At 56.1% G+C, this 18,017-nt stretch overlaps 6 protein-coding genes across 6 annotated transcripts; 2 read left to right on the plus strand and 4 right to left on the minus strand.

The window, feature by feature from the left end:
- Positions 1-57: 57 nt before the first annotated feature.
- On the minus strand, positions 58-3,204 carry V2A60_010117 (uncharacterized protein; the record flags this gene model as incomplete). The annotated part of the gene is made up of 1 exon (XM_083261378.1): positions 58-3,204. One exon carries the CDS (start codon positions 3,202-3,204, stop codon positions 58-60), a length of 3,147 nt encoding a protein of 1,048 aa, XP_083117504.1.
- Positions 3,205-6,212: 3,008 nt separating this feature from the next.
- Positions 6,213-6,650, minus strand: V2A60_010118 (uncharacterized protein; the record flags this gene model as incomplete). The annotated part of the gene is made up of 4 exons (XM_083261379.1): positions 6,213-6,218; positions 6,274-6,279; positions 6,381-6,389; positions 6,456-6,650. 4 exons carry the CDS (start codon positions 6,648-6,650, stop codon positions 6,213-6,215), a joined length of 216 nt encoding a protein of 71 aa, XP_083117505.1.
- A 2,866-nt stretch (positions 6,651-9,516) lies between these two features.
- On the plus strand, positions 9,517-10,155 carry V2A60_010119 (dual specificity protein phosphatase family protein; the record flags this gene model as incomplete). The annotated part of the gene is made up of 1 exon (XM_083261380.1): positions 9,517-10,155. One exon carries the CDS (start codon positions 9,517-9,519, stop codon positions 10,153-10,155), a length of 639 nt encoding a protein of 212 aa, XP_083117506.1.
- Positions 10,156-10,511: 356 nt separating this feature from the next.
- V2A60_010120 (uncharacterized protein) lies at positions 10,512-10,796 on the minus strand (the record flags this gene model as incomplete). Its single annotated transcript, XM_083261381.1, has 1 exon — positions 10,512-10,796. One exon carries the CDS (start codon positions 10,794-10,796, stop codon positions 10,512-10,514), a length of 285 nt encoding a protein of 94 aa, XP_083117507.1.
- A 1,190-nt stretch (positions 10,797-11,986) lies between these two features.
- Positions 11,987-13,417, minus strand: V2A60_010121 (uncharacterized protein; the record flags this gene model as incomplete). Its single annotated transcript, XM_083261382.1, has 2 exons — positions 11,987-13,162; positions 13,235-13,417. 2 exons carry the CDS (start codon positions 13,415-13,417, stop codon positions 11,987-11,989), a joined length of 1,359 nt encoding a protein of 452 aa, XP_083117508.1.
- Positions 13,418-17,169: 3,752 nt separating this feature from the next.
- Positions 17,170-17,847, plus strand: V2A60_010122 (Redoxin; the record flags this gene model as incomplete). Its single annotated transcript, XM_083261383.1, has 3 exons — positions 17,170-17,293; positions 17,386-17,588; positions 17,671-17,847. The coding sequence occupies 3 exons, from the start codon at positions 17,170-17,172 to the stop codon at positions 17,845-17,847; spliced, it is 504 nt and encodes a 167-aa protein (XP_083117509.1).
- Positions 17,848-18,017: the final 170 nt, after the last annotated feature.

Below are 18,017 nucleotides of genomic sequence, written 5' to 3' on the forward strand. Positions count from 1 at the left end.
AAGAAATCGGACAAAGTAGAAGCGGACCAAAGTAGCAAAGAATCAAGCCGTGAATTTTCAAGCCCCCCGTCCGACCAAGTGGTACTCGTGATAGACCTTGTCGATGAGTCCCGACAGAGTTGCCTGGTAGAGGGCCTCGAGGGCCGCGCCGTCACTGATCTGGTCCAGGCCGTAGCCGCAGGCCTCCAAGCCTGCGGCGACGCACTCCTGCTTGTGCTGGGACCAAAAGTCGTGCACGAGGGAGACGGCGAAGCCGTTGCCGGAGCGGAGGTACGGGTCGCGGCCGCCGTAATGGCCACCGCCGGTGCTCGAGGCTGGGACGTTGATGGCCTCGTCTTGCTCTTCTTGTTGCAGCAGCTGCGGATCCCCGTGCTCGTCGTACTCGTCATACTCATCATACTCGTCGTACTCTTCGTACTCTTCGTACTCGTCCGTCTCGTCGGGCGGCCACAGTTTGGGAAAGAGGGACCGAAAGATGCGGCACCAGCGCTTAGCCTCGCCCTCGTGGCCGTGCAGGCGGTCATTGTGCTCGAGGGCGTCGGCCTCGGCGTCGGCGACGCCCTTGCGGTGGGCGTCGCCGCGCGAGGCCGGGTACCCGAGGCGGGCGCAGGCGTGCGGCGCCAGGTGGGCATCGCGCTCCTCGGGGTCGGCAAAGTCGCGGTGGCAGCGCGGGCAGTAGGGCTTCCAGGGGTGGCGGGCGCGCAGGTGCCGCAGCACGGCGCCGATGCTGATCAGGTCGTCGCCGCCGAGGACGCAGCCGCGGTGGGCTTCGGGGTCCGCCGCGAAGAAGGGGCACGCGAGGTGGAAGAAGCCGTCCGGGCGGAAGACGGGCACCATCTGCTGGCGCGTCGTCTCCTCCTCCTCGCCGGAGTCTGGGCCAGACGCCGACGCGTGCAGCTTGGTCAGCTCCTCGGGTCGCGTGAAGTACTGCGTCTCGTTGACGCGACTCTTCGACGACGACGGCGCGAGGCGGTCCGCCGGCGGCGTCACGTACTGCACCTTGGACATCCAGCGCAGGACGCGCTCGTGCGACGTCTTGAGCACCTGCTCCCGCACCGCCGGCTGCATCACCAGGTTCTTGAGGCTGCTGCTGCTTCTGCCGCCGCCGCGGTCGTCCTTGTCGGCGGCGAGCGTCGTGGTACTACGCGTCTCGGTGGCGGCGAGGGCGTCGGCGTCGGCGTCTTCGTCTCCCTCGGCCGCACGCGCAGGGTAGGAAACGTGGAGGTGTTGGTGGTGTTGGTGGTGTTGGTGGAGGTGCATGTTGTGGAAGTCGTGGCTGAGGTGGTCGTCGCCCCAGTCAGACTCTGTCGCGCTGGCGCTGTTGGATGTCATGCTTCCTGGGTCGCTATCGGCAGAAAAGATGGCGTCTTCTTCGGCACCAAGGTCAGAGTAGGCGTCGTGGTCGTGGGCGGGAGCGTTGTGGTCGTCGAGGGAGGAGGGTTGTTGCTGCTGCTCTTCCTGGGGCCCCATCCAGGATCCGGTCATGGCTATCTGCTCGAAGCTGCTGTCGGAGTGATTCGAAGGCGGCTTGTGACTGGGTCGCGGGCTGAGCGCCAGCACGCTCTCGTCACTGTCCATCTTTGTCTCTTGGTGTTGCACTTGGTCGTGGTCGTCGTCATCGTCGTCATGGTCGCGGTGCTGCGTAACCTCGTCGCCGTCTTGTACCACGCGGGGCATCATCCGGCCGTGGTGACGCCAGGCCTCGTCGTACCCGCCACGCTTGGCAATTTCAATGCGGCAGGGCATGCTGCGGAAGAGGCTGCTCAGCGACGCCGAGTCGCCGTCGTCGACGTCGCGCACCACATCGATGGAGCGCCAGCTCCGCAGCGCCGACGCGGAGACGCGCGACGCCGGCGCCACCCGGAAGTAGACACCGTTCCACTCGCGCAAGCAGATAGCGATGCAACTGCTGCTGCTGCTGCTGCCGGTACCGGTGCCGGTGCCGGTACCGATGGAGAGCAGCACGCAGCCAGACGGCCCGTCGCAGACGCGCGACTCAATCTCGACGCCCTTGCTGCTGAAGCGGACCTTGCCGTCAAAGAGCCAGGGCCGCTGCAGCTCCTTGTTGGCGGCGGCGCTCCTTCCGGGGGGCGCAAAGTGGGCAAACTCTTCCGGCGACCGGGCCAGCAGGCCGCGGACCTCGCCGTCGCGGGCGCCGCCGCGCCAGGCCAGCAGCGAGCCGTCGCGCGTGTCGCGCAGGAGCTCCTCCTGCAGGCGCAGAAAGGCGCGGCGGGCACCCTCGCCGTAGCGGACGGGCAGGGTGGCGCCGGTCAGGGCGGCGAGAGCGTAGACCGTGTCCTCCTCGCGGCCGGCGGCGCGGCCGGCGAACCACGAGATGCGCACGGCGAGCGCCACGTCGGCGAGGGTCGTCGCGCCGCCGTCGAGCAGCACGCCGCGCGGGATGCCGGTGATGGTGGCGATGAGAGGGGCCAGCCCGGGCGAGCTCTTGTCGCCGCGGTAGTTCCAGGAGCCGTCGTAGAAGCGCACGCGGGGCGCGAGGATCAGCTCCTGCAGCGTCCACGACCGCTTCCAGTACCGGCACCGGCTCCACGCCGTCAGGGCATCGTCACTGTTATCCGGTAGTGTCGCCGCCGTTGCCGTCGCAGCCTTGGTCGCAGCCTTGGTCGCGAGGTCGTGCAGGTGAGCGAGGCAAACGGCCGAGTTGCGCAGTCGACGACGGGACCCGTTGACGGCGTCGTCGAGGTCGGCCGTGGAGGCCGGGTCGATGCAGAGCTCCGCGATCCAGATGTAGTCGACGCCGCAACGGCGAGCACGCTCACAGGCCTGCTCGATGGTGTCGTCATGGAGGGCGGAGGGGCTGCTGGTGATGGTGAACGTATGGGCACGGGTCTTGCTGGTGCTGACCGTGAAGGGATACTTGGTGTTGAACGTCCCGGCGGCGGCGGCGGCCGTCGTGGTGGTGGTGGTTGTGGTGGTTGTGTTTGTGTTGGTGTTGGTGGTGTGAGAGGAGGGTGGTGGGGAGGCAAGGGTCGGCGGCGGCGGCGGCCTGTAGTGTGGAGGGGCGGCATCATCAGGACCAGGACCAACCCAAAGACTGCCTTGCAGGAGGGACGTCGATGGCGACGACGACGGCGGCCTTTTCCGGTCCGGGTTGTCTCGCGTATGCGACAGGAGAGCGTAGGGCGGGAGCGCTGCATCTGGCAAGTGGACGACGGAGCGCGAGTAGACGCAGACCAACTTCATGATCACCACCCGTGTGCGGAAAGGGGAAGAAACGTGTATCAAGACTTGCAATCGAGGCAAGATGAAGGATTATTAAGATATTATAATACATGGCATCGCAATGGCATCAAAACACCATTGCAGCTAAAACCAACCTCTTCGAGATCAAAAAGAGGGGGTAGAAAGAGAGAGCCGGGCACTGTTATATAATAGTATACACCACGAAAAAAAACACAAATGTGTATTTTGGGTAAGGGGGGAGGGGGTGTGTGTGATGAATGAACAAGGCAGCCATAGATGATTTGACGCGAGTTGCAAAGTAAGAGTCGTGGATGGACTCCTGGTCGTCTGGCCCAGCCCCACATTGGACGAGTTTCCCGGTTGCGACCCACCTTTGTTTGCGCCGCTTACTTACCAGTAGTATTCCTATACTACGCTAGTACAATTTGGAACAATTTTAGCCTCGTTCTCGCTAAATTCCAGAAAAAGCCAGCCTTCTTTCTCAGCCTTGCGACCCCGTTTTGTGGCAGCCTCGCATGACAGGTCGGTCCCTGTTGTCTCTCTTTCGTCAACATTATATTTAATATTTGCTTTATTTTCAGTGCTGCTTCTCCACCGCATTTGCCCTTGGTTGGGCTGTATAAGTAAACCGTAGAATCCGATCAAAGACTCCCACGTCCCAGATGCAGATTTCCAATTGTAAGAATTTCCAACATATTTAAACCTCTCCCAGCAACTTTCAACATTCTTTCCCAGCAGTATACACATTGGCCCCCCCCGTCCCTTCGCTTCTCTTCCCTCCTACGCCCCCTTGCCGTCATGGGCTCACCGCACCTCCCTCCATGACACATACACAAGACTTGTTTTGGTCTAATTGAGGCCGTCTCCCGACATTCTGCACTGCCCCCAAAAGCGGGGACCATCACGAAGCGTAAAGGGGAAGGCACGCACGCACGTTGGGCAAGTCCAGCATGTCATTCACACTTGTCTGGTGTGTGTAGCCTCTCTTCACCTCTGCGAAAACCCACCGGTGGACCGCCAGAAACATCTTCTTCTCGCTGCTGTGGAGCTGAAAAGCAAGGCACGCACAACCGCTCCAATGAGGGCGGCCGTCTCGAGCGTGCTGGACAGGCGCTGCAAGGAGGGCGGCGGCGGCGGCGGCAGGCTGCAAAGAGACGCAGAGTTACCCCACCGTCGTGTTGTCGGGTGATGTGCCCTTGCCAGTGGTGAGAGCTGTACTTGGAGAGACTGAGTGAAAGAGAGAGAGATAGGTACAGATGGTAAGAGAGACAGAGACATACATGCGCGCGCGCGCCGTTCTCGCACAGCTGTGTCGGAGCTGGCCGGGCGGCCGCCCCCCCCCCTCCCCTTGCCATAAAGGGTCTCGCAGCAGCAAAACCTGCTGGGGGGTGAACCACGATTGTGTAGGCCCTGCGGGGGCCACGAGCTTTGTGTGCCTTTTGGCAGCGCAAGGCAGCGTAAACCATGCTGTTGTCTGGGTTGGGGCGAGTGCCGATAGTTATAATCCTCACAATTGTGACAATCTCCACACACACCCAACCGTCTAGATCGGCCTTGCCCATTGGTTCTAGATCCCCCGTCTCTGGCCGCGGTTGGGGGCCGAAACCAAATTTAAAAAGAAAAAAAAAAGAAAAAAAAAGGAAAGGCTTGTCCAAACTTCAGCGTTGGCGCCAGACTGAGCCAGGGGTGGGTGTAAATCGGCGGTCTGCAGGGGCACCAACGTCTGATCAAAGGCAAGCGATGCCCTCCCAAGGCGCACTCGTCAACTTTCTCCCCCTTGTGGGATCGTAACGAGGAGTCTGCCTTGTTCAATTTTAGATTGTAAAAATGGAGGGGTCATCGAGTTGTTTTTGCGTTGTATGCTCCCCACACACACTCTACTAATACTTGCCAGTACTTGCATGCACGTCCATCACCAACCATCATCACCCATCACCCATCGCCCATCACCCTCCCCCCTTCCCGCCTTTTTTCCAAATCTACTACGGTATTTCCGTTCCGAACATGCCATACTGCAAGGGTTCGTTGTTCTCTGGGGGGCCGGGGGGGGGCCGTTGCGGTACCTTTCTTCCATTTACCCCCCCCCCCCCCTCCCTTCCTCCCCAAGCAGGCGGGTTCTTGAGAAAAAACGGTCAAAAAGTGCCCGGCGGGCCGCTCACCTACATTGTGCGGCTGGGCCGTAGTAATAACTAATAAGTAAGGCAGGTAAGGCTCTTCGTTTACGCTCGACACCACGGGAGTCATTCATCCAGGGGAGGGGGGGGGGCCAGCTTCTCAGCACTTGGTTGTATCGAGTAACTAGTCCCCAAGCCCTTTCGGCTGGACTGGCCTCAATTTTCCTTTTCCTCTTTTTTTTATTTTCTATTTTTTTTTTTTTTTTTTTTTGCTTTCGCGTCTTGAATGATGCTTTTTCCTCCATCCCACCATTTCCTTGGACCGCGGGCCAGACCGCGGGGTTTTGACGACGTGGCAGCCACCAGCTCACGAGTGTGTCTTTGGACTCTTTTTGCCAAATGCAAATCCCTCCTCCTCCCCCTCCCCCTCCCCCATGACGCCCTAGTGCGGGGGAGAGCAAAGCCTCAGGCGATACGCCTCTCATGTGGCTTATTGTCTTTAAAAAACTTGTCCTCATGCGTGTTACGAAAGCATGAGGCTCATCCCTTGCCTTGATTGGAGCCGCTCCCGAGCTGAACGTTGGCTGACCACTTGCCGGCAAGGCCCTTTGCACTTTAACCTCCAAGTTTGGTCTCGTCAATGACGGCACATGGTCTTTTGCACCTGATGGATTCTTGCAACATTTTTTTTTGGCTTTTCTGATACTACTCTTGATTGTATCTACATTGCCATGTACACGACAAGCTCGACGAGTCCTTTGACAGACAAAATCCAGCTGCGCCACAAAAGAAACGTCTTCATGCTGCGCTCTCGCTCCTATACAGCTATACAGCCTTGGCTGATTAGTCCGCTGGTAGTCTTGTGGCTCAGACCATGCTCGACATGAGTAAGTTTTAAGCCTGGTGATGTGGTCAGCTGGCGCTCCGTTTCTTCCCATTCGGTGACAAGACTTACGCATGTCTGTTGGTAGTCAAGGAAAGGAAAGCGACGCGGAGTGGTTAGCAAAGTATGGTCCCGAATCTGCACATATCAATCGTTGGCTTCTAGGTATCTGGACTTACGCCAACTTTCTGTTGGGGAAAACCAAATGTCAGTACTTGCATCTCTCACACTTGACCGAACTGGAGAATACATACAACTTTGGCCGTGATGGGGCCGATATTGACACTACCAGAGCAAGTTTCCTCACACTTGCACCCCTGGGGGATTTGGAAGATCAAGACGGGTGTGGTGACCACGGCGCAAGCAGAGCCGACAGAGATGGGGCACTCGGCACGGATGGAGAGGGCAGTGGCGCCCGAGACGATGGCGAGGATGGTAGCAACGCGCATGTTGGGCGGTTGTGGACAGGTTTGGTTCTGAAAGTCAAGTATTGAAATGCAGAGGGTCGCTGATGAGAATGATATCACGACAAGCTAACCCGAGGTTTTCGGACAGGCGAGGGCGAGCTTTATAGTCGACAGTCATTGTCTTGAATCCTTCCACGCCTCCTGGCTCTTTGGAGAGTCTCCAGATGCTTTTCCCTCCAGGACCGCCATCTTCTCTTCGCCTTCCCCGCCGCCTGCGCAACCTTGGCGACGTCTACTTCAGCTCGGCCTCGTCCTCTTCAGCTAGCGATGTGCTGTCAAGCTGTGTCGCGAGAGGCAGCAGCCCAGCCAGCCATTCATGCAAATGCTGTGCACAGAGTACTGCTTCTGCCACGGCCGGGTACGGATGCGCAAGGCCACCGTGCGTGCTTGAGTATTTACCGGATCCGTGGCCCAGAGCACCCCGTCGGATGAGGACAGCACGATGCAGCTCACCCAAAGAAGAGGAGGATTCGCCGGCGTCCAAATTCTCAGGGTTCGTTGCATGCACGTCTCAGTTGGGAAACGAGCGCCAACGGTCCGGTACAACTAGATTCGCAGCGTAGAAACAGAACAAGCTCCCTATAGGAGCAAAGAAGACCACCAATAGGCTAGCTCGGCGTGAGCATGTCAAGAGGCCACTGCATCGCGCCTTGCTGCTCTTGTCCATGCTACACTTTCATCAGCGGTCAAGATAAAAGTCGCTCGAGGCATGTTTATCCATCGTGGCAATTGGAAGCTGTCGTTGCCGTAGCCTGTCAGCTATCAGATGAGGGTACATGAGCCTGGGTCGGTCCCAGGAAAGGAAGTTGTCAGGAAACCTGCAAATACGTGGGTAGGTGCATAGCGAAAGCGTAGCGTCATCTGCGGCTGATCGACAGGATTGAGGGCAGCCGTACGACGACTGGCTGGACATACACTGCACGGGGTCAAGGATGAAATTCCCCGGACTTGCTTGTCCCGTGCTTGATTCGCTTAGATGTCGCCGCGGGGAGTTGGGCTCCGCAAATCCGACTGCTGCCTCTGAAACGGTGCTTGGGGTAGTTTCTCTCTTCTCTTCTCTTCTTTTTTTGCTCACATCTCATTTCTGTAATCTGTTTCGACATGAGCCATGTACTCCATGACAAATGACGGACCCAGCCCGCGTTCGGGCCCAGGCAAGCGGCCTCTTTTGCGCTGCGCCGGATGCAGCACCTGAGACGTGTCGGAAGGTTTGGTATTTAGTTGCATCGACGACACATTAGTTGTCACCTGCCAAAAATGGTGCGACCTGGGCGAGGAAAGCCACTGATTGTCGGTGGGGAGAAGCCACAAAGCACTCTGTGCGGCAACAGAGCGACGCCGATGAGAGGGCTTGGAGCTAAAACGCGGGGTTGACGCAGAACCGATGCAGGCTGGCTGGGCTTGGGAGACCGGGCTCGAGCAGCCTTGGTTCTGTCAACGACAGGGGAGGGCTCGGAGACGGATTGCGGCGTGTTTCACGGAGAGCACGACGACGACTTGGAGATTCGCCGTCATATGCCAAAAACTTTTTGAGTGCAAAGGTGCATTTCTTGCCTCGGTTGGCCGCCCGCTACTTACAATTGTAGGAAATTAATAGCGCATGGAATATAGGTCGTGCTGTTGATTGACGACCCGCCGTGTAGATGCGCAGGGTCGTACGGAAAAGCAATAGATGTGCTTGGCTGCATCTGTATTGACTTTGCTGCCGTCGCCCGCTCGGGCGAATTGACTGAGGCACGCAGCCAATGTCTTTACTTGGGTGATGGGGATACTGAGCTGCATAATCGGCCGGCAACAACCAAGCATCGTACTATTACAGGTCCATGACTCCGAGCTGCCGTGGGTGATTGGCCAAGGGCCTGTCGAATGATGTACCGAAGCGTTTGTGTGCCGAGAATAGCTATTCGACGCGACTCTGTTCACCAGGCGGTGAATGACGCAGCTGAGGGCGAATTCAAGATTTGCCACTCCTCAGATCTGCAACTGTGCAAGGAAAAGCCACCATCAATATCATCATCATCATCATCACGGCCGCACTGTCTCAAACGAGGGTCGATGCCACTGTTGGCGACGCGACGCGCATCTGTACAGAGACCCGAGATGTCTCCCCCCAATAATTGAACGGGTGACTTGAGCCTCAAGTATAGAAGCACCAAGAAAATTTGCACTCCGAAAATATCTGCGGTATCGGACGTACCCTGCGACGAAACAAGTGCTTCCACAGATGCTCCGTCACCTCGACGCCCTCTTTTTGGCCCATGCACTGCGAGATCCAAGGTCGTCACTCTCGGCGCGGGGAGGGGGGTCGTTCAATATGTTGGCATCGTTGTTTCAATTATCACTTGAGTCGTTGAGCAGAGGCATTGCGTTCTCAACATGTTTGCTTATCCGCAACAAACGGTTGCGGTGATGGGGGGTCAACGCCCGCAGTCAACAACACCATAGGCACGGCACGACGGGGGGCCTTTTTAGCAAACCCTAAATTCTGCGTCTGGTCAGAGAAAAAAAAAGACAAAGGTGCAGATAATAATCCATCCTCACCATGACATGACATGATAACACCCGCAAAACGAAACCTACTGACCCTCTTTGTTGACGACTTCTGATCCGCTCGAACGACTGCTGCGCCTACGGTGCGTACTAATACTGTATACGTGGTACCGTACTCAGTTACATGCGGCACAAACTGCAAACTGGCAAAGTCATCAATACTGAGCAGGTGCTCTCCAATATCTCCGTGTTGAACCTGTGGGTCGCTTCCATCCGGTCGAAATAAATTCCGGTGCATGGCTCTTCGGAAATTCTGCCGCCCTGCTCGACTCATAGGCAGTTCGATTTCATCACTACTATGGCTTGTCTCGATCGATCCACCACCCCATACATTCCGCCCAAGCCATCAATATCAGAGATACGACCTCATCTCTTCCTTGGCAACTTGTACAGCACCTTGAACCTGGAGACGCTGCGATCCAATAACATCACGGCACTCATGTCGCTCATGGACGCGCACCACGGCCAATGGGGGGCCCCTCACATCCGAAACATCATCCCCCAAGCCAGCCACCTCTACATCCAATGCCTGGACAGCTCCACTACCGATCTGCTCCAGTTCATGAGCAAAGTGTGCGACTTTATTGACGAGCACGTGTGCGCTCCCGCCGCGGGGGGTGGCGACGCAAACGTGCTCGTCCACTGCCGAGAGGGAGTCTCCCGCTCGGCCACCATGGTCATTGCCTACCTCATGCGCAAGGACAGCATGAGCCTCGACGACGCCCTGGCCGAGGTCAAGGAAAAGCGCAAGGTCAGGCCAAACCCAAACTTCCTCGACCAGCTACGCGTATGGGAGGCTGTCGGGTATCAGGTCTGGCAGGACGACGACATGACCATCCCCAAGGAGGCGTACCAAGCCTTTCTTGACAAAAGGGCGGTGCTCTTAAAGTCCAAGGGCTTAACCGGCAACGAGCCAATCGGAATACAAAGTCTTTGAACGGAAAGCACACTGATAAATCTATGGCGGTGTATATTTTCGAGAACCTTGATCCGGAGCAGCGTCAAAACTGGTCGACGGTGTACGATGTGCGGGGACGAACAAAGTCGAGAGCCAAGACGCCTCAGAGTACGTCCTCAGAGAGATATCATACACAGTGTCAAAAGGGCAAGGGTTCTTGAGCAAAGACGTAGATGCCGCTTCCCCGGTGCGCTCTCATTTTCAACCTTTGTTTTCCATAGACGCAAACTTATTTACAGACTGGAGATTGGCGTCGTTGTTCGTGAACCGAGGTTTGCTTTGGGTTCTCTTGGTCAGCAAGAAGAGTATTTGGGCTGAGCAACGGGAAGGTAGGGTCATGGCGACTGACTCTGAACGAATTTGTATCGTACACCTTGATAATCATCGGCATATCCTGACCCGTACATGGCAAGCCTGTTCAAAAACCCCTTGATGCCCGGCATGAGCATGTTCACCGTCACGCTTTCCTGGCTGACGCTCTGCGCCCAAAGCTCGACCCTGGGATCGGTCAGGACCGGGGCCGGATGCGCGTACACAATGGTTCCGGAGTTGTCGCCCGCGACGGAGAACTCTTGCGTCAGCCCGTGTGCAATCAACCTCTGGCAATCTTCGACGGACATTACATACGTAATTTTGGGGAGGACGGGGGGGGAGGGGGGGATGTGAGTTGCGGGCATTGGCACAGAAAAGGAGAGGCGAGAAGAGTTTTTCTGTTTCTCTCTCCTTCTACAGAGTGTAATAAGAGCAAAAAAAGAACAGAGAAACAATTACGCAAACTGCAGGCACACTCTTCCTTTGCGGAGCTTTGCCAGCTCTTACATGAACAAGTTCCGACAACGGATGCCCATGCATGAAGAGGATATGCGAATGAGTCGATATATTCCTTCCATGATGGAGGTTTGAAGTCACGTATTATTGCAGGGTTCCTCTCCAATCACTGACAAGACAGGATAGCTCTCCACTCTCTGCTGTTTGCTACATTGCAAGACGGACACGCTCGCCGGAAAGAGGAAAAAGATTTTCAAAACCACGCGACGATGTCGTCGTCGTTCGCGGGAATCTTTGTATTATTGAATACAAAAAAAGGCACAGATGGGCCAATGACTGCCAAAACCTTTAACAATTGCTCCATTTTTTTCCCCAAGGGCTGAAAAAAAAAAACTTAATCTCAACATGCCATATAGTCTCCCAGCCAGCGTCATATCAGTCCCCCCCCCCTCCCGTCGTCCTGACCTCTGCCAGGCTTTTTGGGGGGTCTTTTTTTTTTGGCTCCATCAGTGCGCAGCTTGCATGGCGCAAAGCCTGTCTCGCCAGTTCCAAGAGGGGATTGGAAGGTTTCTGTGCTTCGTGCGTGATATTGCTAAGCCATCTTTCGGGGGGGGGTTGGGTGTGTGATGGAGGATAATGCACTCGACGCAACGTGCGCAAAAGTCGACAACAAATCACCGGTGGCTGCGCACATATATATCGTCACTTTTTGACCGCCGAGTCGGCTTGTGTTGTAAGCCTTTGCCAAGATGACGGGCAGTGGTGGTTTCGCCATCAATGAATCAGACGAGGGCCACACTACATGCAGCAGCAGCAGCATATCACGACTGTATATGGATCACGCCATGTCTTTTTTATCAAAAATAATAACGAGGATGATATAGTAGCGAAAAAAAACTGAAACATGTTGTCCTTCATAGCAAACCATTTGGTATCTTGAGCCAAACAAAGAAAATAAAAAATAATAATAATCATAAGTACAAATCGTGTCCTTGCGTCTTTACATTGTGCACAATAACGAGCAGAAAAAGATGAAAACTTTTTAAAACAAGTGGCCGCCGGGAACCGCCACAAAGATTGCCGTCAAGACGCCGCCCAAGAGGAGCGAAGCGAGAATGGACTGTATAAAGATGGTATCTTGAATCTGACGCAGCGCCGGCTCCTGGATCCAGACCTCACGGTCAAAGACCTTGCGGACGACGTTGCGCTTCTCGTACCTGACCACCCAGGGCTCGTCCTCGTAGCTGTTGGAGGAGCCAAACGACTCGAGGCTCGTCTTGGAGGCGCCGAGGCTGGCGGCGGTAGCGGCGCCGTCCTTTTCCGTGTCTTGGGTGAAGAGCTCCCAGGGGCGCACATGGCGGTGGTGCATGCCGTGCAGCACCACGCACATGCCCTTGTAGGCGGCGACGAGGGTGCTGATCCCGACGACGAAGGCGACGGCGACGAGGGCGCGCCAGCCGCGGCCCGCGCCGCCGAGGCAGAGCACGACGCCGGCGACGACGCCGAGCAGGATGGTGCCGACGCCGAGGCAGCGCGCGAACAGCACCCTCGCCGGGTTGCCGTTGCAGATGGACCAGCGCACAAAGTTGGGGTGGGCCTGGCGGCGGAGCGTCGTCTCGACCGCGGCGACGATGAGACGCAGCGCCGAGGGGTGGGTGGTGTGCGAGAGGGCCTGGACGGCGGCCTTTTGCTCCCACGCCGAGAGGTTGAGCTGGCGCGGCGCGCCGTCCATGATGTAGGTGGCGATGATGCGGTTGATTTCCTCGCGGAAGGGCTGGATGGAGAATGGCTGCTTGGCGCCGGCCGCGTGGAAGGCTTCCGAGGCCTGAGACCGGTAGGTCGCAACGGTGGAGGAGGGCGCGTGGGAGGCCGTGTAGACGGACTCTTGGTCCGGCGCGTCGTGAGAGCCGCGAGGAGGCGTCGTAAAGGGATTGTTGCTGCTGCCGGCGCCGGGGCCCTGCTTCTCAAAGTCTGTGCCCTTGAACATGGCAGCGGCCATGGTGTTTCTACGCCGCATCTTGTCGGCATTGTCCTTGCGGAGCCGGGCGACGACCTCGTCCTCCATGGTCTGCGTCCACTCGGGGGACAGGGCCAGGTCGGTGGTGTCGGCGCTACCGAAGCGAGCGACGTAGTCCTTGTACCAGAGGAAGAACTGCAGGTTTTCGGCTGCATGCTCAATATAGATGAGATAGTTCATAAAGTCGCGAATAGTCATGGGCTACAGAAAGAATATAGTTGTTAGAGGTTGCTATCCTGTTTGGGTAACCGCCGACGTGCGGGCAAGACGTACAGGGCAGGTTCCGCCGTTGATGATGTTGTCAAAAGCGAGAGATTCGGGAATGCCGTTTCCGGATGTTCCAGAGGTGCCAGAGCGCACCGATTCTGCAGTTGCAGAGCCGGGGACAGTGTCATGACTGGCAAGACTCTGAGCATCGACATGCTTGGGTCGGGTATATGTAAGTGGGACGCCCATCTTGATGTATGTTTTGGTGTTGGTGCCTATGCCGTAGCCGATGGTCTGGGCGAGAAGACAACAAAGATTTGGACTTTTGAATACCAGCGTACTACGAGATGAAGGGAGAAAGGCGAATATATAGTCCACCTCATGGTCGGGAGGCAGTGTCACAGACTTGCCGTGAGAGACCTAGCTCGCATGGTCAAAGAAGAAACAACCAACCTGAGTGGGTGCCTGGGTGCTGTGGGGAAATCTGTGACTGGAGTGTTGGCATTCTGCGAGTAGTCAGATTTATTAGAAGGGAATGTACGGAGTAAAGGTGTGTTGTACATGATCATTGATAGAGGACGTACGCCTGTCTCCTGCAGCTAACAAAGTCTACTCCATTTTCGGAACCTGGTCGAGGCATGGCGTTCATACCCCTGCGGGCAGAGTGGAAACAGGGCCGGCCCATGGCCCGAAGCTAGTGGCTGTTGCGTCTGGTTCAAGAGGCTGTTAAGGGTGAGGCTGGTTGAGCAATATCGCGGGGCCGGCAGACGGATGCCGTGCCGTCTCGAATATGAACCATGGAAATTCTCAAATGTACTCGTAGATCATTCCGCCTGATAGGTGCAACCCGGCCGCTCATTTTGGAGCATCAGGAGCAACATGAGATGAGACGAAGAAGACGGGACCAACATCCCAGAGTCCGAGCGGCCATTTGGACAACAACTAGTGTTTGACGTAGCTCCTCGTGGTGTGCGAGGCTAGGGAATGGCGCCGCGGTCTGGCAAGTCTGAGGGTTTGAGCGCCAACAAGAAGCTAACATGGCTAACAACCCCAATTGTGCGTTGACGCTATGGGAAAAAAAATGACACTCACATTCACGGATACAGCAGTGTCGATGGCTGTCGTATTTGATCAAGTTTGGGGCGCTGCGACGACGGCCAGCCACGGCGGCGGTATCCAATCACGATCCCTTGCCTGTCATCTGGGGCTGCAGCCCGTCTTTGGAAAAGCAAAATACGTCGCCTGGGCAAGCTGCGTCAAAAGCAAAAAGGGGCCTCGAAGCGCGGCTTTTTCGCCACCAGGCGTAGCAGCAGTTATCCACATCCATATTGATGAAGTGGCTGCGAACTGCTTCTGCAATGTCGTGTTGGTGGGCAAGGGGGGCCAGAATGAGCTGAATGGCTTTATCAAAAGAAAAATACCGACGAGTACAGGAAGCAGCCCCCCCTCCCCTTTCAGCTGATACTAATACTTGTTCTCGGACTGTGGCAAACGGTTCCGGGGCAAGGTCAGTCAGTCCTTTAGCTGGTGATGATGGGCGTTTGCTCTGTCGACATACCACGGTCACGTAACAAGACTGCACATGGGTAAAGATGGCAGGCTGCGGCTTTCTGCAGGCCCCGTGTCGATCAGCACTTCCACGGTACCATCGCGGTGATTATCGAGCTTTGGAGATCAGCAGGGGACTGACCAGAGTGGGTGAGTGGCATGTGCTTGGAGGATGGTGGCGCCCTGACGCTGCTGGCTACATTCAGAAAAGACGCCCGCAAGAAAAAAAGGGCCCAGTTGTTGTTCTCCGCTGTTAGCCTACTACCGAGTTGTCAGGCTTTGCTGCCCATCTGCATGCGTCGCAGTGAACGACACTCTGTACTTGCACCAACGCCCACTACGGCCCGCACAGGACAGGTACTGGTTGTCGCGCGCAGTAGCATGGTATGAGGCCTGCCCAAGTCCAACGGCCAACTAGTTATAAGCGTTGCCATCATTGTTTCTATTTTTTGAGGTGAAACAGATCCAGCGTTTTCCTTTGCTAGCGTCGAGCTATATCTGGTCCCGTCATGTTTCTTTTTCCCCCAAGTGGCTGGTCGAGCAGCGCCAAGAGGCCTCCTTTCTTTTTTTTTTCCTTCCAATGTTGTCCCCGACTTGCTTTTGCGTGGGACGACCTTGCAGCAAGCTATCGAAACAGGAAAAAGTAAAATAAAGTGTGCTTTTTCTTTTCTAAGGGATTCCAATGTGCTTCGTTGCTGTCGACGACATCTGAGTCAAATTGTTTCTATTTTCAAGTAGCGTGTCTTGGGAATTTTCGATGTGCTCAGTCGATCGGCCCTCCCCTCCTCAGGGAGCAGTTGTTATTGACCGACACGCTGACGGCCTATAAACTACTGAGTACTGAGATTCATATTGTGCCACGGCCTGTCTCGCCCATGCATTATCAGTCAATGGCAGACTTGGCCTGCATTAGCTTCAGCCCGTCTTTCTAGGCCTCCAATCTCAACTTGTTCCCTCCATGCCTCCGTCACGTCGCAACGCAGCCACAGACCAGACCCCTTGCTTAAGCAAAGACGCCACATGAGCACCAAGTCATCACAAGAGACATGCGTCTTCATTTCTCCAAATGTTTTCTTTTGGCCGGGGAACGCGGCGTGGTCTGGTCTTCACTCTTCTCTCGCCGCGTTCCCAAGCGTCTACTGATACTCACAAGTCCATCGATAGATTGAGTACGGCACATGGTCCCGCGGAGGAGTGTTGACATGTCAGTTTGGGTGGGAGACGCGTCGCCGAGTGCCTCCGCCGCGATTATTGGCTCTGGTAAGAGCCCAGTAACTGCCGGGAGCGGCGGACCCTGCGACGTCATTACTGAGTACCAGGATCAACTGGCATCGTGAGGAGGAGGATTGACTACCAGAGTAGAATTTGCAGAGGTAACCGACGCTGCTATACTAATTTTGTCCGGCGTCTTGACTCATCCGATCAATTATGATGCGGGTTCGGTTCATCATGTCTAGACAATACCTAGTATGGGTTGGTTGAGGGCATTATGTAGCAAAAATGTGCATCTTCACCGTGAAATGCCATCAGTTACCCAGCGTACCGATAGACAGAACGGCATTTAAAACCCGAACACGAGCAAACATCAAAGACCGCAGATTACCCTAGACGGTTTCTTCGTCCGTCCTTCGCCCGAAATAGTCCATTCGTAGACCGAAATCGAGCGCCACCTCTTCGCCGTCGCCGATAAGTAACTGGCTACCCTACACCGATATGTCTCGATGATCGAAGCAAGCCGACACGGATCCGCGCATCCGAAAAGAGCAGAATCAGACCACAGCACATGTTTCCCTCTTACCCACTGCACCAGCCGAAAGCAACTCCGAATGCGCACCGTGAGTACTTACTGACTGACTGCTACTACCCACTGCCATCAAGGTCCAGACAGCTGGGCAGGCGATACTTGTGATGTAATCGATCATGTTAACACTATACCTGTTTCATCTCACATGAAGCTGCCATACTCAAGTACCTTTTAACGCGCCGGTGCCCTCCCGGTCTGGTAGTCCATGTACCAAACGTATTCCGGGCTGGGCCGAGCTCAGGAAACCCCCGCTATGCGCCGACATCAACTCTGTTTGCTGGACAAATGACCCCGCCCAATGGTGGAATTTTTGCTGAGCGCCTGCACCAACAGGGGAAGCTCTGCCCCTCATTTTGTGAATTCCAAATACAAAGCTGCGTGTCTCTCACCAATAAAAGCACCAACAGTTTTCTTCAGAGCCATATCCGAAGCTACGAGAAATCACCACCCTGCGTGCACAACGTCAGCCCAACCCACCACACAGTACGTACTCGATCAATTGAAATAGTTCATGCCCCCCCTCCCCTCCCGCAGCCTGTCTGCCAGTTCCTCTTGCCAGCTCCTTTCTCCTCTCCACGCACCGCTAACACTTTGTTGAAACAACCGTCCAGCTCTCACCAACAACCCACACCACACACTCACAGCAAACATGTCTGCCCTCAAGGTCGGTGACAGCTTCCCTGACGACGTCGTCTTCGGCTGGGTCCCTCCCACGCCTGAAAACGCCGACATCAACGCATGCGGCGTCCCTACCAAGTACCCCGCCAGCTCCCGTAAGCCAAACGAGACCGCCCTATCGACGAGGGCATTGGAAGCCATCCCGCCCCGCGAGAGCTGCAGCCTGCTGACAACCAACACCATATAGAGTTCAAGAACAAGAAGGTCGTCCTCGTCTCCGTCCCCGGCGCCTTCACCCCCACCTGCTCGGCCAACCACATCCCCGGCTTCATCAAGAAGGTCGACGAGCTCAAGGCCAAGGGCGTCGACCAAGTCGTCGTCATTGCCTGCAACGACGCCTGGGTCATGTCCGCCTGGGGCAAGGCCCAAAAGGTCCACGACGAGTTCATTGTGAGCCTTTGCCCCCCCCCCATTCTTGCGACGGAGAAAGAAAACCGGGACAGTAGAACCGCAACTAACCAAGGGTACGCAGATCTTTGCCTCGGATGAGGATTGCAAGTTCAGCAAGAGCATCGGCTGGTTGGCCGCACCCACCCGTACCGGCCGTTACGCTATTGTCGTCGACCACGGCAAGGTCGTCTACGCCGAGCTGGAGCCCGCCGGTGGCGTCACCGTCTCGGGCGCCGATGAGGTTCTCGCCAAGCTGTAATGGTCTCAACTAGAAGAGCTTTTTACAATAGATTCACAATAGACGTATAAATAGACCACCGATTCAGGACACGATACTTTGTTTTCGAGGCTGCTTCTCTGGGCGATTGCTGTGGTTGCCCCCATTTGACGTCATCGTTGGCATTCTTAGAGATGACGGGACTGAATTAA

This window comes from Cordyceps javanica, chromosome 7 (assembly GCF_051103115.1).
Source record: "Cordyceps javanica chromosome 7, complete sequence".
NCBI lineage: Eukaryota > Fungi > Ascomycota > Sordariomycetes > Hypocreales > Cordycipitaceae > Cordyceps > Cordyceps javanica.